A 23289-nucleotide genomic window follows, 5' to 3' on the forward strand; every position below is an offset into this window, starting at 1 on the left:
GCGCTCATCACCAGTTACTAGAAATTGTGGCAGAGAGAGTTTCAGTCCAGTAATACCTTGAGAGGCACAGCTTTTCCACTGCAATGTCAAAACAAAGTGTATCTATAGATTTAAACTGCAAATAATCCTCAAATTATGACCATAATGGAGCCCAACATTTCTGTTGCTAAGTGAAACAGCTAAGTGAACTTTATCCCATTTTATGGTCTTTCTTGCCACGTTGCTAAGTGAATCGCTATAGTTGTTAACATGGTTGTTAAGTGAACCTGGCTTCCCCACCAACTTGTCAGAAGGTTGCAAAGGGGGATCACATTGGGTGGGATTCAAAAATTTTAACAACCGGTTCTGTGGGTGAAGCTTAGGTGGTGGGCGTGGCTTGGTGGTCATGTGACTGGGTGGACATGGCTTGGTGGTCATGTTATTGGCTGGGTGTGGCCAACTCAATATCACATTGAGGCACTCATCTCACCTGGCCTCTCATGACGGAGGATGCTACAACAGCCGTAAGTGTGAAAAATGGTCATAAGTCACTTTTTCAGTGCCATTGTAACTTTGAATGGCCACTCCACACAAGCAAAGTACCAGCAAAGGAGGGGGGAAAACTCCAGAGAAGTTCCTGAGATAGGAAGTCTAGTCCTGCCAAGAATGTTATAAGGGTTAACGGAGAGGCAGTTTATGTAAGCAACACCAAAATGTTGAAGGCTCTCGGAAGGCTTGAAATCTGTGCCTGGTGTTGTATTCTGCGTAACTTTTCTTGGTCTTTTGTTTTTGTAAATTTTATTTGAGTTTTCACAAAGAGAAAAAAAATACAAATAAAACATCTTTTTTGAAAGTAGCGTTATCCCAGGTTACATTTCTTTGTACAGACACAAATTCAGGTTCATGCTCATTTTTATATTCTATTCCATATCTTATTACTATTTTACATTTTCTGCATAGCTTCTCCCTCTTTTAATTTTCTCTGTTTTATTTTAATTATCTCAATTCAAATCATTGTATTTATAATTTTTGTCTGTCCTGTTTCAATTATCTATTATCTTTTCTCATTAAACAAAATTTCTCCTGTCGTTACTGATTGGAGTATGATGCCTTTATATCTTTTCCCTAAAGTTGTAACATTCAATATAATACATAACTTCCAATTCGGATTCTGCTTGGTACATTCTTAAAATACACACTGTATTCTTAAAAAAAGAAAAAAAATATAAATATATATAATTAAAACAACATTCTATTCCAATTCAATTCTATCAATATTCATTAAAGTCTTAACATCTTTAACATTACTTTTCAATTAAATATCATACTTCTGTGGGAACAATTATAAGCTTTCCATAGTTAATTCCCCCACTTATATTTTATAAAACATTAATTAAAATGTTGCTGTTCCTTCCTAATTCAATTTTCTCGTTTTATTTCACTTATTCACAAACATTTCACTAAATTACACTATTTTATCCCTCATTTTAATCATACATTGTTTCCAATTTTCTAAAGTGATTTCTATTACTAATATAACAATACAATCTTATGTACCTTTACAGAATCCCTTTTTCAGTTAGATTTTCACTCATTATCTCTAAATAGGTCCTGTTTCTCTATATCTTGCTCCGGTCCTTTGTAACTTCTTTTCCTTCTTCCCTCTCTTCTTCTCTCTCCCCTTTTTACCCCCTTGTCTCTCTACCTCTATTTCTCTCTTCTATATTCCCCTTTTCTGTTGCTTTCCAGTATTATTCTTATTTTTTGAATTATTTTTCTTTTCTTTGGTTGTTTTTTTTAAGTCTTAAATTCTCCATTCTCTTTCCCCCCTTTCCTTTTTCTTGCCCACATAAAATTGCTTGTTCATTAAAGATGGCTTCTTCTTTGTCCCAGTCTTTTTGTTTTGCAGTCGTTTCTTGTTTCTCATAGTTCCAAATCTCCATTTCTAAGAATTGAAAAACGAAGCCAAAAGAACCCTTCCGTTCTTGTGCACCTTCTTTGTACTTTTTAAGTTCCATTTTCAATTCATCCAGAAGTGATGCCATTGTATAAATCTTTAAACAACCACCCGATTGATTTTAGTCATTCAAATATAATAACCAAGAATCCAAAGATCACCAAATAATCCAAATACACGCAAGCTGTTTCTTTTTTGCTCTTTTTTTCATTTTCTCTTCCTGGGGTTACTATTTAGTTGCAAAATTTCAGTTAAAATGTATCTTTTAGAAGTCTTGTTGAAGTTTTACTGTAGATTCTTTTTAATTCCAGGCAGTCTCCCCCTCTTTCAGATCCTGCCCTTATTCTTTTTCTCTCCCTTCCTGCTTACGAAAAAGAAATTTTTTAATGTCCAGAAATCTTTATTATCCCTTTGGCATTTTGTTTTATTTTCAGCTTAATTGCCTATTGATGTCAAAGTGGATTTTTCCGATTTCTTATTTAAGTCTCTTAGTTGTCAGTATAGGGAAGGAGAGAGAAGAAAAAAAAGCCAAACCTTTCCCTTTTCACTTTCATTCGCTGCTTCCGACTCTTCTTTGGGAGCAATGTTATTTTTTGTAAGTTTAAATTCCAGGGTACCTTAGTTGTTGCTTTTACAATTTAACCCGGTCAGCCAAAACTTTCACTTCTTATCTTCCTCCTGCACATTCTTTTCCGGTCGAGTTCTCCTTTGTGGTGGCCATTTCTGACCACAGCTGCAACCGCCTTTGGGAAAGGGAGTAATGGCCAGCTGAGGAGGAGAGATGCGGCTCTCCTCAACCCTACTGGCGGTCTCACCCCTCTTTGGGGCTAAGCCACCACCTCTACGGGGTGGCTTAGCCCCGAAACCAGCCGGCTCGGGGTGCTCCAGCAGTGAACCCAGATAGAAACCATGCACGATCGTGGATTTCTGTCTGTCACTGAAGCCCTTCAAACTGGAAGTCTCCATTTTTCTTGGTCTTAAGTTAGTATGTCTGATGACAGGGTTTGCGGGAGTTGCAGTCCAATGCCCCTGGAAGGACATGTATTGATCTGTTTTTGGATTCATTGGACTTGCTTTTCCAGTTTGGAAGCATATACAGTAGTAATCTTTTTTAAAAATCTTTTCATGCTATACCAATTTCTAGACAACAGATGTGCAGTCTCTATAAATAAAGCTGCAAGCATTTCCCAAAACAGACATATTTCAGTGGAGTGTATATAGTAAGAGGTGTTTTATGTTTGCTAGTGAGGGGAATTTGTGACGTTCAGATACAATTCTCAGTATTTCGCATCATTGACTGGCTGCTCAGGGTAATCTGAAGAGACACTGCCTCCCTATTCCTCACACAGTTTTTTTACCATCTTATGTGCCTTCAGAGCTGGAATGGAATAGCCAAAAATCCAGTCTGACTTATTCTAGCCAATTTCTCCTGTTAAAAGACTCTTGAGGTAGTTGTTTTTTTCAAGCAGTTGCAGTCATGGAACAGTAAGCTCTAAATCTCTTGTCAAAGCATTGTTTTCTTATTTCTTTTCCTTATTTTCTGCATCAATTTCTATGCAAGAATCCAGTAAATGAAGCCCCCACCCTGTCATTTTCTGTTTTTTTTAAAAAAACTTAAGGTCATCTAGTTAAAGCTACTACAGTAAGAATAGAAAAACAAATATATGACCGTGGGACCGGATAAGATCTTTTAACCTTAGCTGAGTAGCACAACTTTCCTGCAATATTCCTGCTCCTAGTAGCTCCCATCATAATCAGGTGTGTTTGTACAAGATGCCTAACAGTCTAGCACTACCTGTGGGTTAGTTACTCAGCCAGTAATCTGATGCCAGATGATTAAACAAAGGAGACTGGTATAATTATACTGGGAGCTGGTATCTCAGCTATTTATGTGCTGTCAATTCCTGGTTTTTTAAAAATGCTGTTGTAAAAATTCCACAATGGCCTGATGAGAATCAGTTAACAGGTGGTGTGAGAGAAAACTACTTCCAGTATCATCATCTTGTAATCTCTTCTAGTTCCTATTTCACCCTCCCCCATATGTATGGGAGAGAAAGGATAAGAGTGCTGGGGGAAACAATTCTCTTGTGGATGTTCTCATTTTTGTTTCAGATGCCCGAAGAAATAGCCAACCTTGTTAACCCTTACTCCAAGGTTTGAATGAAACTGTGAATCATGAATAGATATCACCCAGTGACTAATGTTGACTATGGAGTGGGTATTAAGGCTTTCTTTCTTAAAATTATTTAGTTTCTAGATTTGGTCATTACATAGATTTGGTTTACTAAGTAATGTGAATCTGTTCTTTGGATAATTCTGAGGTGGTATTTCCAACCCGTGATCCCTGCCTGGAGATATCATTGGAAGAATATTTTACTTCTCTTGGCCTGTGATTCCTCTGTAGTTAATTTTAAATTTATTATTTTTAAATTCATGCTTAGGTTTTGTACGTAGGCTGTTTTGATTTTTTAGTAAGCCAGTGTGGCGAGTGCTGCTGGTGTTGGATTATGATTGTAAAATATTTAGATTCTAATTCACTGGGAGACATTTGGGCAGGCACAGTTTCTTAGCCAGACCTTCGTTTTGGTGAGGTGGGATTGAAAGAATGAACGTTTTGGACATCACTTTATTTTATATTGGGTATTTTGTCAATGGTTATATTTTTTTTGCAAAAATAAATAATAAACTAAACTGGGAAAACAAGGCAAAACAAATTTAAATAATAGAAATATATACAATATGTTAAAAAAAAAAAACTGACCTGAACCCACAAGGGTAACATCAGCACTATTTAAACTTTTTTTTTTAAATTAAAAATAGGATGCTTCACAAATAGCTGCACCTAATTCATTGCAGCAAAAGAAAAATGGGCACTATAGCAAAGTAAAATTAAGAAAATTCAAAAAGGGTTAGCCTGCAAACAAACTTTTAAGGCATCTTGAGGACTTCAGGATCTTCGCCAAGTCATCATTTGCTGGACTATCCCACTCCCCACTCAACTCCAGGTAGTATGGGAAAGAAAAGAAGGGGCAAACATGAGTCATAGGCTTATTGTAATTAGGCTTTTATGTTTGAGAACACTGTCAAACGCTTAAAGGTGTAAGGTGTATTGAATTGTATTGCTATGGCAAATGCATTTCTCAGGCCCGGTCTACTCTGACAGAAACATGAAATATTTGTGCAAAACATTTGAAAATATTTTGACATCTAAACTGTCAATGTGAGTATTATGACTTTGATACGAAGAATTTTGTTTGAGGATGGAACAAGACACTCAACAAATTTTGAATTTTATTCTGCAGAATCCAGCAAATTTGGAATATTCCTTGTGAGGCCCTTTTACGCTGAGTTTAAACAGAATCCCTTTTTCTGCTTTGCGCAAATCCTAGTGGAATCCTCAATACCAGGTGTCCATAATTTCATGTTTTGGATTTTATTTTGTGAGATCTGCTTCAATGGTTGTGTACATTACTGGAGGGTAAGCGATGCTTTGTTGTCTACAAGAATAAGCACCAGCAGCTACATAGCATCTGAGTAGAAATGATGCTGAGGTGAGCATGGTCAGCCTGTTACAGTATCTCATTTTAGAGATACTGTACTTTGGTTCCCAGAACAAGCCCTAGCAGCAGCACTGAGATTGACACTTTGTGATTGCATCTGTGCAGCGCCTGATGGTACATAGAAATACAGGCAGTCCTCAACTTACATCCACAAATGAGCCCAAAATTCATGATGCTAAGTGAGTTTTGCCCCAGTTTATGTTTTTTTCTTGCCACATTTGTTAAATGAATCACTGCAGTTGTTAAAGATGGTTAAGTGAATCTGGTTACCCCATCAAGTTAGCTTGTCAGAAAGTTTCGACAGGATCACATGACCCCAGGACAACTGCAACCATCATATAAGCGAGTCAGCTGTCAAGCATCCAAATATAAATCGCGTGACCATGGGGGGATGCTGCAATGGTCATGTCATAAGTGTGAAAAATGGTCAAGTCATTGCAGGCATGAGTAAATGAGCAATGTGGGACTCCAGGCTAGGAAGAGAGAGGATTTGCGCCCTCTCAGTATGTTATTCTAGGGGAAAAACGAGAGCCTAATTTTATCAGTAGTATTACTTAACAGATTAACAGAGTTGGAAGACATAGATAGATAGATGATAGACAGACACACACATACATGCACACACACACACACGTACACACACACGTACACGTCCAAGCAGGAGACCCTACATCATTTCTGGCAGATGGACAGTCCAGTCTCTTCTTGAAAGCTTCCAGTGATGAAGCTCCCACAATATAATAACCCCCTTAACCTTTTGGGACCTAAAGCAGCGTAGTCGTTTCTCGCTCTTCCCTGCTCCCTCCCCGGTGCCCCTCACCGCAAAGAAAGCGAAACGAGCCCGCTGCTTTTCTGTTGCCAGGACCGCTCGGTGAAAACTTCGCTTTTTTCTCAAATTGAACGTCGCCGTCTCCCCGGCTTCCGTCGCTATGGCACGCCGCTTCCGCCGGCTGTGCGGAAGTGACGCGTCCGAGGGCCGAAAAAAAGGGCACAGCGGCTCCGGCCCGGCTGCGGAGGCACCGGTGCAGCTGTTCTCCCCAACCGGAGGATGGTGTCGTCGTCGCCGCCGTCGCCTCCTCCTCCCGGCCTCCTCCTCCCCCCTCCCGTCCCCCCCTCGCCCGCCGGCCCTTCCGGCGCGCCCCCTCGCGGATCCACGGGGCTCTTTCGCGTGCCCGCGCTCTGCCTGGCATGGTACGCGCTGAGCGCCGGCGGGAATGTGGTGAACAAGGTGCTCCTGGGCGACTTCCCGCGACCCGTCACCGTCTCCCTCTGCCATGTGCTGGGCCTGGTGGCGCTCCTGCCGCCCTTGTTGCGGGCCTGGCGCGTGCCCGCCGCCAGCCCTGCCCAGCTGCCCCCTCGCGCCTACCCGCGCCTCATCCTCCCGCTGGCTTTTGGCAAGTATTTAGCCTCCGTCTCGGCCCACGTCTCCCTTTGGCGCGTCCCGGTTTCCTACGCTCACACCGGTATGATGGGGCGCGCGCGAGGTGGGGGGAGGAGCGGGAAGGGGAGGGAGGGAGGCTCTGGCCCATGTGCAGAGTTGCTTTCAGGTTGAAAAGGAAACGCGCTGGGAGGAGGAGGAGGAGGGAGATGTCCTTCACTTTTTCCCTGCCCTTTTCTAGAAGTAGAGATGGTGAAACGTCGCCTGTGGATATGCTCGCAAGTGGGAAGAACCTTTTTTTCTTCCCCCAGGCCTGGTGGTTGAGTAATTGAGAAAAGAAGGCAGCACTTCTGCAACTGTCCTTTATCTCTCAGAGGATACCATCTTGCGCATTGGTTGACCTAAGACAGCATCCCTAGTAGCGTTTCTTCCCATTTTCTCCCCAGGAATAACCTTGTAGGGCGCGTTGAGCCGAGAGAATGACTGGCCCAAAGTCACCAGTAAGCTGCTTCCTATGGCTGGGGGTGGGCTAGATAGAAGCTGGGTGCCTTTGGTGCCAGTCCCCATTCTAGGGCTACTAGTCACAAGGGGTAGCAGTGCATTGTGCTGTCTCCTGTTTATACCCCACAACTGCCTTGTGAGGTAAGCTGGGCTAAGAGGAAGTGATGGGCCCAATATTACCCAGTGAACATTTGTGACTAAGGATGAGTTGCAATCTGGGTTACAGGCAGTCCTCGACTTACGACCACACTTAAGCTCCAAATGTCTGTTGTTAAGTGAACATTGCCCCATCTTACAACCTTTCTTGTTGCAGTTGTTAAGTGAATCACTGCAGTTGTTAAATTAGTAACGTGATTGTTAAGTTTAGGTGAACCTTTAGGTGAAGTTTAAGTGAATCTAACTTCCCCTATTGACTTTGCTTGTCAGAAGGTCACAAAAAAACTGACAACATTACACTGCAAGGGTGACACTGCAACCGTTATAAATATGAAACCAGTTGCAAGTGTGACCACGGGGATGCTGCAATCATCAGAAGTGTGAAAAATGGTCATAAGTCACTCTTTTCAGCACCATTGTAATGTCGAAAGGTCATTAAACTGTTGTAAGTCAAGGACTACTTGTATTTCTCTTCGTAGTTCAGTGCTAAACTATTTCACAAGTGAATGTGCAAAGAGCTAGAAGGAGGGATTTCTCTGTATGGAGGTATCGGTTTTCATTAGATTACCGGGCTGTCTCCATCTCTGTGTAGAATGTTGGCAGAACTTCAAGAGAATGAGGAAGAAAAAACATGTCTCAGGGGTATGGTATTGTTTTTTAAAAAAGAATTTTTACTGCCAATAATCTGGTTCAATCAGAATGCCTGATGGGACTTAAGAGGGAAGCAAAGGCAGGGAAAACTCAGGATTGTGCTGTCTAATAATGAAATCCAGTGAGCCATCTTCCTTTGAAGATCTTCTGTTAGTATAAATAACATGTGGGAGGAGTGAGGGGTATAATTCATTTCCCCCCATACAGTTTGTACAATATCACATTCTGCTCCAGGGAGATACTGGAGAAGCTGAGGGAATAAAAGGTTTTGTTCCTCGAGTAAATTTATTTTACCAACAAAGGATTCTCCCCAGAGAAATGTTCAGGCATATTTAAGTAATCTCAGAAATCCCACAGAGCCTTGATATCTCTATCTTTATCCGTGCAGACTTATTGTGGAGGTAAAATAGAGTATGTTTCAATATAGGTAGTCCTTGACTTATGACCACAATTGAGCCCAAAATTTCTGTTGCTAAGTGAGATAGTTATTAAGTGAGTTTTGCTCCATTTTACAACCTTTCTTGCCACAGTTGTTAAGTGAATCACTGCAGCGGTTAAGCTAGTAACACAGTTGTTAAGTGAATCTGGCGTCCTCATTGATTTTACTTCTCAGAAAGCTGCAAAAAGGCATGATCTTGTACACTGTAACTGTCATAAATATGAGCCAGTTGCCAAGTATCTGAATTTTGATCATCTGACCCTGGAGATGCTGTAACGGTCATGTGAAAAATAGACATACGTCACTTTTTTCAGTGCCCTTGTAACTTCAAATAGTCACTAAACCAACTGTTGTAAGTCGAGGTCTATCTGTATTTCACACTGCAAGCTTCTTGTAGTTGTTGTTTGATTCTTGTTTATTTGCATATTAAAAATTGTGTTCAGGCAAGGTTTTTGTATCTTTTCTTTTTAGAAAAGCAGTCCTTGTTTTTTCAAAATGGCACGAGTAGTTAGCACATACTTTAGTTGTAAAGCAGGAAGTAGTATGGGAGAAAGTGTCAGTCTAGTAGTGTCACAGTATCACTATGGAAGCTTTTGCATACCCAAATGACAGTTGAACAATTATTTATACTAAAATAAACAGTGTTGAGTAATATCTGCATGCAAATATATCAGTTTCTAAGTAGCTTTTATTTCACAGGCCTTGTTACCGGCCTCTCTTCTCGCTTTAATTCTGTGCCTTTCCTCCTCTTTCCAGTTAAAGCAACAATGCCTATCTGGGTTGTTCTCCTGTCAAGAATCATCATGAAGGAAAAGCAGACAACCAAGGTAAGAAAAATAAAGAGTAGTCAGAGGGGTGAAGTATTTGATGCTTCTCTGCAGTTGTTCCATTGAAATGTGTATCTGGAAAAAGAAAACATTCGGAAAGAGAGTTTTGTGAAGCTTGCATAAACTTTCTATACCACCTGAACTTGGAAAACAGCTGCTGTCCCATATAAGATGCTCAGAATTTCTGTGAAGTGAGATGGGCAGCAAACACATTTAATAAATAAATAAATAAATAGTAGTATTTTTTTCTTTTCTTCTGTCAGGTATATTTATCCCTCATCCCTATTATTGGTGGAGTCCTGCTGGCTACAGTTACAGAACTCTCATTTGATACTTGGGGGCTTATCAGTGCCCTGGCTGCAACTCTCTGCTTCTCACTTCAGAATATTTTCTCAAAGAAGGTACCCTGTGGTTATTTGTTTTAATATATATTTTTGCATTTGGATACACATTTGCAAATATACTTGATATTTCTGCACTAACGATTATGCTGTTGATCTTTGTAACACACATGCAATATATTCACATTTCAAATTCATATCCTCTGATGCTGTCTAATGGTGTAGGAATATTTTTGGGGGTACACAAAGTCTAAGCTACAATTGTTAACCAATTTATAGATGGAAAACTGAAATGGAGAGTAGGGGAGGGTTTCCTTAAGTCAGCTGGTAGTTTATGTTCATTACATGCCATACCTCAAAAATCATGCCTTAACACGATGGCCTTATTCACACAGCATTATACGAATATGGTTGAGTTCTCACAGCACATTGAACCTTAAACATCCAGTTTTTTAGTCTAACATATAGCACAAATACACTAAGTAAGTTGGATTTTGTATGTTAGTTTATATGATGAATTATCAGGCTTTTTAAGTGACTTAAAAGTTCAATCTATAATATAATTTCTTGAACAGCTTAAAGATATTGGTTTGGAAGGCTTTTTAAGATAGACATGCAGACACACACAGAGTCGCCCAATTAGTTTGTAGTTAGATGCTAGTATTGTCCAGATTTTTCAAATTTTATTATTTTATTGTTTAGTCGAGATTTTTCAACTTGGTGCCTCAGATTCAAAATAAGATCTCATTTATGTATAATACAAAAAAAAAAAAAAAAAACAGCTGGAAAGTGTCTTCCAGTCTTACCTCGCTGCTCAAGCAGGAGGCCCTATACCTCTCCAGAAAAATGGCTGTCTAATTCGTATTAAAAACCTCCAGTGATGAAGCTCCCACAACTTCTGGAGGCAAGCCGTTCCATTGGTTAATTGTTCTCACTGTCAGAAAATTTATCCTTAGTTTTAGGCTGTATCTCTGCTTGATAAGTTTGCATCCATTGTTTCTTGCCCTATCATCAGGTATTTTGGTGATAGGTTGACCTCCTCTACTGTTGCAACCCCTTTAATATTGGAAAACTGCTATCATCGTGTCATCTCTTGTCCTTCTCATCAGACTAGACACCCCAGTTCCCACAACTGTTCATCATCTGCTCTAGCTTTCAATCCCCTTGTCATTTTTGTTGCTTTTCTCTGCATTCTTTCTACAGTCTCAACATTGCCCAACAGCTATGAAGGCTGGGAATTCTGAAAGCTGAGATGCAGTTTATCTGTAGGTCATCAAATTAGAAAAAAATTGTTTAATCACTGCAACTGTGTTCAGTTGTACACAAGTAGAGAAATTATGTGTTTGAGATACAGCAGTTGCATTTCAGTTTACAGGAAGAAAAGCAATTAAATGAAATGATTCCTTGAAGGAGAAGCTGTTTCTGAATTCTTTGTTCTTACAGGTTTTAAGAGATTCACGAATACACCATCTCCGTCTATTGAACATCCTTGGGTGCCATGCTGTGTTTTTCATGATCCCAACATGGGTGCTGGTTGATCTATCCTCATTCCTGGTAGAAAATGACTTGGTAAGTGTTAACTAAGCCTGTAGAAAAAGGCCTTTGGCTTGAAGTACGCCCCTGGAGTGAGTTGTGGTCAAGAGGCTCCCATTGCTTTTTTCGTGGTATATCTATCATGTTTCCCATTGCAGCCCTTCCATATTTTTGTCTTAGTTGTTTAGAACTGATATTGAACACAGATTTGATCATCATGGAGGACTTTGAGCACATTAGCAATAAAGCCACGAGAGCTCCCAAACTGAACTGAATGACAGGTTGACGGAATTCTTGAAATTTGTAGACGTTTTTTGAGCCTATGTTCTTCAATGGAGCTTGTGGTCTTCTGGTAGACAAGAAGAAGGGTACTTAGATGGAAGAGCTCAGCCCGTTGTAGACAATGAATAGTGTAGAGATGGAAAGATTCACAATAAGATGTTTGCTTTTAACTAAATAACTTTTTCAATTGTTGAAATGCATACTTGTGTTGTACCTCATTTGGTATATTGTTAAATAGTGAAATCTGCATTAAAAAGTAAGCCATAGCTTGGAGAAAGAGAGGGAAAATGCAATCATATTGATGTTCCTATGGTCTCCTTTTTGGTGGCTTTTAATACTGTTGGTCATGCCAACCTGCTGGAACTATTGAAAAAGCTGAAAGTTAGTGTCACTGTTTTCAGTAATTCTGCTTCTTTTCACTTCAAGGCACTACCAGATAGTGTTATCAGAGACTGCTGCTCAACCCCTGGGATTGTCCTGCATATCATGCAGAGTTTAATAATATTTAACATTTGTGTGAGGCTGCTGGGTTTGGAGCTAGTCTCTGTCCGTATGCTGATGATACTCAGCTATACTTCTCCTTTCCTGTGAGCTCAGGATTGGATGCCTCCAGAGCTTCTGCAAGTCTCCGGGCTGTAAAGGATTGACTATGGGAGAACAAAGTGAAGCTGAAACCAGACAAGATGGAATTGTTGCTGATCCAGGGGCTGAACTTCAAGATTCAGGAGATAAGGCTATGCTGGATGGGGTTGTACTCTCCCTGAAGGTGCAGATTCAAGTCTGGGGGTCCTTCCTGGATCTGGAATGGACAGCCACATCACATCAGTGGCAAAGGGGCCTTTTATCAGCTTATTTGAAAAATAAATTGAGACCCTTTCTGGAGATGGAGACCTGGTATTGGTGATCCAGATGCTGGTAACCTGAAAGGCTATTGCCATGTATGTATTGAGGGAAGCCCTTGTGGACAGTATGGAAATTGCAACTGCTTAAAATGTGGCTAGAAAAGTGTTGCCATATCATCACTGTGCTGAAACATTTGCACTGCTTTCCAGTAGCTTTATAAACCAGTTCTAAGCACTCAGAGTCTCATAGCTTTGGATTGATTATGTGCCATCAAGTCATTGTGTACTCTTAGTGGCTGCAAAAATAGATTTTTTTTATGATGATCAGCTTAGGTAATTAACTAGGCACTTTTGCAGACCCTGCTAAAGGCAAAGATAGTATAACACGAATAATCTTGCCTTTTTTGTAGCAGGTTGTATAATAAATTGTTCCGGGAAGTGCCTTTATTGCTGTACTTTATGAGGGAGCTCAAAATGTATTTTTTGCTCATGCCTTTTGAGTTTTCACCTTTTATGGATTTTATCATTGTATTAACTTTGATCAAGTGACAGGCTAGCCAATCTCAAGGAGTTTGCTGAAATTGAAGGACTGTTTAACTCTTTGAGGAAAGAAAAATCTAAATCTTATTAATAAACAATTCCTTACCAAAATTATATTAATTTAAACTTGTCACTAAGTTATACTGTTTTTTAGCAAATATGTCCCCACTGATAACTGCTGTTAAATTATAGTGTAGTTGCCTAGCAGGTAGGTGGCTAAGTAAATAAACTGTACCCAGTTGTAGCTAGTAAGAATTTTTGACTATTGAATCCGAATAGTGCCATGTTGCCCATTCCAGTTTAGAAATTATTGCAAAATCTTGATAACTTTTTCATCCTTTAAAATACCTTATAGAGTATCCATTTCTTTGCACTTAGAAATCTCAGCTACTGTAGATCTGGTAAATTATGCACAGTATGCTAACAGGTTAAATAATTCTAAAAGAAAACTAGTTATTCAATAATAAAACTATATCTTTTATCAAGTTTTTTTGAAAGCTGGCTGGCCTTATTTCTCAATATAAGAGAAATATTGAGCAGTCCTTGATTAAACAAGGTAATTGGGATCAGAACTTCTGTTGCTAAGTAACATGGTTATAAAGCATGTCACTTGACTGCTGCTTAGCAACAGAAATTCTGGCAGTCCCAGTTACAGTCATTAAGTGAATCATCACAGGTTGTGAAGTGTGAGATCTTCACATGGTCATCTTTTGTGACCCCCTGCTAGCTTCCTGATTGACTGGATTGGAAGCCAGGAAAATAGGTTGCAAATGGTGGTCAGGTGACCCTGGGCATGCGACATATAAAGACTGTTCATAACTGTCACTTGTTCAACACCTTCATAACTTTGGTCACTGAACAATTGGTCATTAAATAAGTACCACCCGTAACAGATTAAGCAAGCAAGATTTCAGTATGTTATAGAAAAAAGTGTATTTAATTTGTTTTAATCATATGAAAGCAAACCTTTCCCACAAGACTGTTTTAGTTTAATAGATTGACTTTCAAACTGATGATTCAATTGTCATGGCTCTTTCATTTATGCTCTTACTAAAAGATAATTTTTGAATGAAATGTTAAAAAATAGAGGATATATCAGAACTGAAAATTCTTTACTTGTCAATAAATTAATTACAATGGTTATGGTGCATATAAATAGTAATAGCAATAGTATTTTGACTTATATACCGCTTCACAATTCCTTACATCCCCTCTAAGCAGTTTATAGAGTCAACATATTGCCCACAACAATTTGGGTCCTTACTTTACCCACCTTGGAAGGATGGTAGGCTGAGTCAAGCTTGAGCCTGGTGGGATTTTAACTGTCAAATTGCAGGCAGCCAACAGTCAGCAGAAGTAGCTTGCAGTACTGCACCCTAACCACTGCGCCACCGCAATTCTATCATAAAAATAGATTTATGTCAACAACTGGTGAACTATATACTGTGACTTGGATTCACAGGCAAAAAAATGCTTTAACAACATGATACTGGGAAAATTACATTTTATTTAAGGAGCTGCAGATGGTACATCATGTGGATGCCTACTCTAAAATATCTTTATACCCTTGAAAGCAAAGCATATTATGCTTTAATATTCATTATATATAGGCTCCTACTGCTCAAGTTCAGAATTTTTCTTAAAAAAAATGCTTTATGGGGAAAGTATTTGGATTTGTTATTTATTACTCATGTGCACTGCTTTTATAATCACATCATTCGTTACTCTGTTTTCTTTGCTGCTTTCAGTTTCATATCACTATGCAATATTGGAAGAAATATAAAATTTGGGGGGAAAACATTGACTTCAAAATAAAATTCACAGCCAATTCATGCTGCTCTTAAATTCTAAAATCCTAACATTCAGATATAATTATAGAATAATGCTATATTTATTTAAATGCTGTTTTGTAGTATTTTTATTGCTTACAGCCATTTAGGATTAAATATTATAGAAGTATCTTCATACGCTACTGAATTTAGATTGCACCTTTTGTTTTTGTTTTAAGCAAGGAGTATGAGAAACGTGTTTCATATTCCAGCAGAATTGTGGCAATAGACTATACAGAAGAACGGCTGAATTTTCAATTGTCCGTCTGTCTTAATTTCAATTTATAAGACTTGCATTTCTAAAAGCAATGATTGGAATTGAACGCTAGGAATCCTTGTGCTTAATTAGAGAACTATTAAGTTACAACCAACCAATTACCACAACCGGTGAGTTGTAGCTGCTTCTGTTCCTTTTAAGTGATGTCTGACAGACTGTTTCTTCCACAGAGTTCAATGGCTCATTGGCCATGGACCATCCTTCTCTTGGCCATCAGCGGCTTCTGCAACTTTGCCCAGAATGTCATTGCCTTCAGCATCCTGAACCTTATCAGCCCTTTGAGTTATTCTGTTGCAAATGCCACAAAAAGAATCACAGTCATTAGTGTCTCTCTGATCATGCTTCGCAACCCTGTCACCTCCACCAATGTTCTGGGCATGATGACTGCTATCCTGGGAGTGTTTTTGTACAACAAGGTATGTAGCCAATGGAAAACCTTCCTTTAACTTCAGGCCAAACAGTGAATGAAAAATGTATGTAGTTCAAGCATTCTTTGAGCCCTGATTGGAACTCAGGCTGGAATTCAACCATAATTGAGGTTTAACTTTTTAAATGGTGGGGCTAGCTCAGGGTTCATTTTCTGTTTCCTCAAAATGAATAGAATGAGTTTGGTTACCTTTTGAGTTTAATTAATGACTTGAGAAAGGGGTATGTGTCTGTATTTGTGGATTCTTATCTCCTGATTTCTCAATCACGTGAATGAAGTTGTACTTTAAATCAGTGGTCCCCAACCTTTTTTGTGCCGCGGCCCAGTACCGGCATCACAAAATCATCCGCAGCCCGGTACCGGCATCAGCACGCATTGCAAAGCGAGCCGAGCAACTGGCCAGCCAGCTGTCCCCCGCTTCTCCCTGCCACCTTCAACTCCTCCTTTGTACCTGTGTCAATGGGCTTCGCGACGGCTTCAGGACGGTTGCTCAGCTTGCCTTGCCATGCACGCTGAAAGAATCCTTGCGCCTTAGTTTTGTTCGAAGCCGCCCCCCCTCGATGAAACTAAGGCGCGAGGATTCTTTCAGCACCCAACGCCGCTTTCTACCCGGAAAAGCTCACCGGAAACACTTTTTTATCAAAACAAGATGGCGGCGCCAGCAAACCGGTGGCCCAGTAGAAATTGTTCCGCGGACTGGTGGTTGGGGACCCCTGCTTTAAATGTTGGCTGTATAACGTTAGAGAGCCACAAATGGTCAATAGTTCTCTTTTTTTGTAGATCCTCAACATATGGAGACCCTGGTATTCTCTGAACTGGTTTTTTTTTGCAGATATTTCATTACCAAACTAGGTGACATCATCACTGATAATGTTTACCTAATTTGGTAATGAAAGGCCCACAAGAAAGCAACCAAGCTCAGAGAGCACCGGAGACCCTACAATTCAGTCTTGAGCTACAAATATTCTCTTCTATCAGTCCTCAACATGGCCAAATTTCAGTGGTGCAAAATCAACAACATGGTTCTCCACAGTTTTGGAATAGAAAACTAAACAGTGTATGCCTTAAACGTTTAGAAGAAAACAGAAAAAAAGTTAATTCTGACAAATATTGTAAAGACAAACCAAAAGTTAGGTTGATTCCTCACAAGCTATAGTATAAAATATGCAACAATTTTAAATATGCAACAATTTTAAATACCATATAAAAATTACTCAAGACTAGCTAGCTATTGTTATGAAAGATGAGTATGATAAAATAATCAAATGAAATAGAGTTCCCCAGTCTTGAGAGTTGAAATGGCCTTTAACAGTCTAGGTAGGACATGATTACGGTTCTGCCCTCTTACCTGAGGTTGGTAGTTGATGCGAAGGAAGTGATATGTTGTTTCAAAATACCACAAAGAAACTTTGACACTATATAAGCTAGATGTGAAAGTTTCCTTAGTGGCCTGTAATCTTAGCAGCCCACCACACTTAAACAAATCAGTATAATATAATATAACAAGTTACAGTTCAGTACAGACAGAAAAATGCAAAGAACTCTGTTTTCCTCTCAAAAATGACAGGGAAAAAAAATCCCACCTCTTGTCTGAGTGTGATATGGCCACACTCACTTTGCTTCACTGATGGAATGGAATTCACAGTGGAATCTATCTGGCTCATTCTTTTACAGGAATATTGATGACATCAGTTTATGATGTTATAGTGGGCAGGGACTTCGTGTGAGATTCTACAAGTCAAATGAACTGACCAATCAGGCTAGAGTTTATGTTTTGCCCTGTTGGGACATCTTATTTGCCTCAAGATTCCAAAGGCAATGTTGCTTCTCCTTTTGCCATAATGGAAGCCCGCCATAGTGTCTACCACATGGACTCCTTTCTCAATCCTCTACATTCTGAAGTGACTTCTTAATCCTATCAATCATCAATGGGAGCACTTAGTGCTTTCTCATTAATAAATGGAAAGAGCAATTTAGCAGTTTCTCATTTAATATTTCTCAAGATAGTTAACGTATCCCTTGTCTTTAGGTTGTTTGTACTTCATTAGATACTCTGATTTCTGAGACTGATAATTATCTTACAGACCAAATACGATGCAAACCAGGAAGCAAAAAAGCAGCTCCTTCCTATTACGACGGGAGATCTAACAAACCTGGATCGGCGCTGGAGTACCCCGGAAAAGCCTCAGAATGGACTTGCCTCCTTTGCACATCATGGAGATTTCCAGTATGGTAGCGGCAGAGGCAATGTCCTCGTAGATCATTTCCAGTATTCCCGGCAGAACTATCCAACTTTGTACAGCTCCAGTCGCTATGATATTTAGCAAGGGCTTATTCATTGCTAAACAATGTGAACTTTTCACATGGCGTTTTCCCCTTCCACTTGTGTGACTGTTTAGTCTCAAGGAATAGCAGGGGTCTGTGCATATGTCCCAAGGTGGGATAAATGCTATAGAAGAGAGTACTGCATGCCAAGCAATACTTGCTAGTGGAAGAAACCACTGGGGTGGGTTTCATCAGGTAAAATTGGGCCATGCAAAAGCCCCAGTCTGTAGCCTCTGAGTCTCTGTGATCTCCAGATGCCCCTGAACATGTTGATTGTCCACGGTAGCACAAAAGGGGCCAGTTTTTCTTCTTTTCACTCCTGGTTGTAGATCTTTTTGAGTTGCATTCTGCCTTACTTTTGCCATTCGTTTTCAGTTATTTTCAAAATGGAACAAAAACAACTCTTTTTCTCAGTCCCTCTTTTTTCTGGAAAAGAGGAGAAGGTTTGTTGTATTCTATAATGAGAGTAGCTTTGCTGCTCATCTACTGCCTTCATTTGCAGCATTACGAGAGGGATTGCCAAAAAATGAAGAAGAATGGGGAACAGTTTCCCGTCTCTGGTGAAAGAATGAATGAGTTTATTCTTTAAAAAATAATAATAATCATGTAATAGCAGGAGTTTGCTGCTAGCACTATGTAGCAAATATGGCTCTGAAATCCTCCTTCTCTAGCTCCTGTTTTAATCATGGTCTCAAAGCCTTTTTTGTTTGTTTTTTTCCCCCCTGATATAAAAAAGGAAAAGCAAAGAGATCCGTATAGCATATAATTTGCTCCATAGGACAAAGTTTCTTAATATCATGCAGCTTCAGGAATTATTTTCTGAGGGCTTTGCTCTTCTAGTTTACAAGGATCATTAAAAAAACAGTATGAGTATTGGTCTATCCTAATGCCAGATTTTGGCATAATTTATGTGCATTGTTCTGGATTGTTTATGTTGTCTCTTTGAAATAATCTTCATACTTTTTTTCCTGCTGTGGATGACATTTGCTTTTTGCCTCTTAAGAATTCTTCTCCTGGGTACTGAAACTGGAACAACTAGCTTTCTCCTGCACCATGATTAGCTGAGATCTTCAGCAGAAGTCTCTGATATGTCCACTATGCTCTTGTGAATTTGTAATCATGTTTCTAGGTTGCCCAGGTAAGACAGAGGCCCTTAGCTTATACAAAAAAGCAACTCTTAGACAGGAGCCAAATACTTTGGCCTGTTTGTTTTTAAATTTGACTGGATTCTGCTAATAGTGGAAAAGCAAAATATGCTCACCCATTTTAGGGTGTCCATTTGATTATCTTAAAACTGCTGTCTCCTTGAGCAAAGGGAAGCTAAAGACATGTGAGTTCTCTAATCTGGGTGTAGAAAAGAAAATGCAGCTCTGGATGCATTTGTGCTGTACGCAATTGGAAAAGAAGGTTTGCATTCTATAATAAGGCCCCTCATGAAGGTTGCAATATGGGGAGGTTGCAGGGGCCGGTAAGATTAACTCTGACCTTAATCTGTTCCCAGAGGATTTCAAAAGGTCTAGAATGTCTAGGCCAAAAGGACATTATTTTCCTTCCAAGTTATTTAGGCTTCATCTCTTCTGCCTTCTTTCTAGAGCAGAAAGACAGGAATGTCTCTCTACCAACGTCCCTCTCTTTTCATAATACTAAAGCAATGAAAACAGATGGCAAACAGAATAAAGTGGGAAAGTGCTTTTCTCTTTTTAAGATGTGTGCTGTAGAACAAAACGAAACTTGAACTTAACATGAGCATGCCTGGCCACTAAATGGAAACAAAATGAAACTCATTTCTATGCAGTTTGAGCATGAGACCAGAGTCAAAAATGGGGGGGGAGATAGATTTATAAAACAAAAATAGCTAATTCATTTTTGAGAAGAATATAAGGTCCCAAAATTTAAAAGTGGATGTTATTCTTACATATGTGAACTAACTTCCTCACCAAAAGTGTATTTGTCCAAAGAGAGTGAGTCTACTTTGTGGGATGTTTTTTTTATAAATCTATCATAAATAAAGATTTGATATGTCACCCAGTTTAGGACCAATAAAGAGAAGGTTCCTATGTTGTGATAAATCAGTTGGGAACATAAATGTGCCTCCTAATATCGATTAAACATTCCAGTCTCATTGATGGTTTAACAATGCAAAGCTGATAATTTTTATTTTTAAGAGGCTTGTTGAGGCATAGGTGATTGAATGAACTAGGTATGTCCAGAATACAATATAAAACAGCAAGAGCCAGTAATTTATAGCATATCTTCCCTTTGTGTCCTTTTACATAATCAGGTTGGATAGAGATTCATTTTCTCTTCCTTCTCCCTATATTCTCTGAAGCAGTAAGAGACATTGGGAATCTTGTCTTAGTAACAGGATGCTGATTGTAATTAGTGTAGTCCTAATTTACTATTTTGGTTTTGAGCAGTTGTAGCCCAATTAGAGCCAAGAGAAGGGAGCAGCATGTGTGACGTTGCCCTACATGTGATAAGAGCACATATATTAGATTCTATTAAAAAAAGGTTCTCAGCAAATTTCACATAGATGTGAAATTCAATATTTGGAGTATTGTATTTACTTTGAGCCTGCTTGATATACTAATTTTAGGTGTCTCATCTACTCCCATGCTTATTTGTCTTCGGAGGGGGTGATTGATAGGATAACAGTGCATGTATGTATGTGTGTGTGCTTGGGGGAGGGGTGCAGCTGTATATATGTAATTGGAAGTCCTGGTGTGTACTTGGCTTTGAATGTGTTGTAAAATTTCTGTAATTCCCCCAAAGCAAAACAATCAACTAGAACAAAGAGCTAGCTTGTAAGAGTTGTAAAGATTGGCTTTTAGGTCTAAGATTCAACAAGCAACTTAGTTTTGTAAATAAGTAAAATTTTGTCTCTCACTAAAAGGGACATTTTTGGTGCTTGGAAAATTCATGCTAAGGACTATTTACATATGTCCTTGCCATTTTTTTAATGCACATCCCTGGATAGCCAAATGAAAGTCTTGGATGATGGCTTCTGATACATCCAGAAGTCAAAGTGGACTGTCAAAATTTGTAAATACCAAAGGATACTAGAAAGTAGCAACGAGCAGGGTATGCCAGGTTCGCTCTGTCTGGTGTCTTCCAAATTTGTTAGATGTTACTTCATATAATCCCAGCCAATATGGCCAAATTCCAATGATAACTAGAAATTATGAGAATTGAAAACAAACAGATTGGAGAAAGCTATGCTATAGAGTTCAAGAATAGTTGAATTTAGCAAAGGACAAATTCCTTAAAAGTTTTGAAGACTTCCTTTTCAATTACTTTTAGAATCGTAATGCAAAGAGTCACTAGGGGCATGAAGAACAACTAAAACTAGAGCAGAGTCAACACATCCTGGGCATGCCCTTTAGTATCTCGCTGGAGTATCTTTTTGCTGAAACATTTCCTTTGTTATGAACACAAGTGTTAGGTTCAAACTTCATATTACGCAGCGTGGCAAGTTGATTGCTATTTTCTGTGTCTTAAAACATTTCTAAGCCTCCCCTGCCGAGGGAGGAACCTTTTCAAAAAGTTAGTCATTTATGAATTGGGGCAGCTTGGGAACGGGCGCATGCAGCCTTCCTAAGCCAGCTTCCTTTTGACTCTGAATAATTTGGAAGTTTGTTCTTTCCAAACTGGCAAGATGGATCTGCCTATTTCCAAATAAATGTTTAGGTTTGTGTAGTCGGTCACTTGCCTCTCAGAGGGGCAGTCTCAGTGGTTTGTATATGGCATTGACAATGTCTGAAAAAGGAATATTTAATCGAGTTGATAGGTGTGGATATAAATACTATAAATAAATGCAGTCACTCCTGTCCTAAGTAAGGTGAACTTTTTTCAGGTTTTATTTGTAGTGTACAGGAACCATGATTTTTTTAGTCTGCACATTTAAAAATTGGATTAAAAAAAAGTGTGTTGTAATTATGCTTTTTAAATTTGAATATGTAAATAAAGCTGAATTCTGCAAAGTTGAAACTTTCTTGATTGGATTTATGTTGAAAATAACAGCATTTTTTCCTAAAGATTATTGGCAACTTCTTTCTCCTTTCCACCAGTACCAGGGTATATGAGCCAGGCAGAATTTCCACCATTAAAAATCCTGAATTGTAATAAGACTTATGGGTCTTCATTTCTGAAGCATGATGCCTGACTTCTTCAAATCATCCTATCATCACAGATTTTAATATATGTGAGTTATTGTGGCAAAAAAACCTGTGATAGATAAATAAACATTTGTTCAGTGTCTAGCCTGCTTTTCTTCAACTTCATAGTTTTTGGCTTTTAAAGGAAGTAAGGCAATAGTTCTGCTAGCCCTTTAAAAAACTAACACATGATTCCTTAACATGCTGTATCTATTCCACTCCTGAATACAGGTAGTCCTCAACTTATAACCACAATTGAGCCTAACTTGTCTGTTGCTAAACGAGACAGTTAAGTGAATTCTGCCCCATTTTACAACCTTTCTTAGCACAGTTGTTAAGTGAATCCCTGAAGTTATTAAGTTAGTAACACAGTTGTTAAGTGAATCTAGCCTCCCCATTGATTTCACGTCAGAAAGTTGCAACAAAGTGATTGCTTGACCCTGGTACACTGTAACTGGCATAAATTCATCAGTTGCCAAGCGTCTGAATTTTGATCATATGACCATGCAAATGCTGCAGTGATGTGTTAGTATGAAAAAAGTTGTAACTTTACACGATCATTGAATGAACTGTTGTAAGTCGAGGACTACCTCTAATCATGTTTTTTCCCCTGTATTCTCTCTCTGCAGACCCACATTTATTCTTATTCTTCAGTTTGGGTACACTAGTCATTCCGTGGTGGCGCAGTGGTTAGAATGCAGTATTGCAGCCCACTGCCAGCAGTTCAATCCTGACCATTTCAAGGTTGACTCAAGCCTTCTACCCTTCTTGGTCATATTGTTGGGGGCAAGATCTGACCCTGTAAATTGCTTAGAGAGTACTGTAAAGCACTAGAGGTAGTCCTTGACTTAAAAACAGTTCATTTAGTGACTGAAGTTACAATCGTACCAAAAAGTGAATTATGACCATTTTTCACACTTATGACCGTTGTAAGCATCCCCATGGTCACGTGATTTACATTAGGGTGCTTGACAACGGGTTCACATTTATGACAGTTGCATTGTCCCAGGGCCATGCGATTCTCTTTTGTGACCTTCTGACAAACAAAGTCAATGGGGAAGCCAGATTCACCTAACAACCATGTTCCTAATTTAACAATTGCAAGTGATTCATTTAACAAATGTGGCAAGAGAAGTTGTAAAATGGGGCAAAATTTGCTTAACAAATTTCTCAGCGCATAAATTCTGGGCTCAATAGTGATCGTAAGTGGAAGACTACCTATAGTATATAAGTCTTAAGTGCTATTGCAATATCCCCTGCCTGCTACTTGATGTTACCGGCACTTTTTGTT

At 39.2% G+C, this 23289-nt stretch overlaps 1 protein-coding gene across 1 annotated transcript; it reads left to right on the top strand.

The window, feature by feature from the left end:
• The first annotated feature begins 6458 nt into the window (after window positions 1-6458).
• Window positions 6459-21831, top strand: SLC35E1 (solute carrier family 35 member E1). Its single transcript, XM_026698842.2, has 6 exons — window positions 6459-6959; window positions 9378-9448; window positions 9712-9849; window positions 11233-11358; window positions 15263-15508; window positions 17604-21831. Exons 1-6 carry the CDS (start codon window positions 6545-6547, stop codon window positions 17841-17843), a joined length of 1236 nt encoding a protein of 411 aa, XP_026554627.1. The 5' UTR covers window positions 6459-6544; the 3' UTR covers window positions 17844-21831.
• Window positions 21832-23289: the final 1458 nt, after the last annotated feature.

Source organism: Pseudonaja textilis, chromosome 1, assembly GCF_049901715.1.
Source record: "Pseudonaja textilis isolate UNSWEBS1 chromosome 1, rPseTex1.2, whole genome shotgun sequence".
NCBI classification, from domain to species: Eukaryota; Metazoa; Chordata; class Lepidosauria; order Squamata; family Elapidae; genus Pseudonaja; species Pseudonaja textilis.

Bases quoted from the DNA above. Each gene is read 5' to 3' on its own strand.
- SLC35E1 (XM_026698842.2), top strand. From the start codon at position 6,545: ATGGTGTCGTCGTCGCCGCCGTCGCCTCCTCCTCCCGGCCTCCTCCTC. The intron at 6,960-9,377 runs GTATGATGGGGC...TCCTCTTTCCAG, and splicing joins GGTTTCCTACGCTCACACCG to TTAAAGCAACAATGCCTATC. The intron at 15,509-17,603 runs GTATGTAGCCAA...ATTATCTTACAG, and splicing joins GAGTGTTTTTGTACAACAAG to ACCAAATACGATGCAAACCA.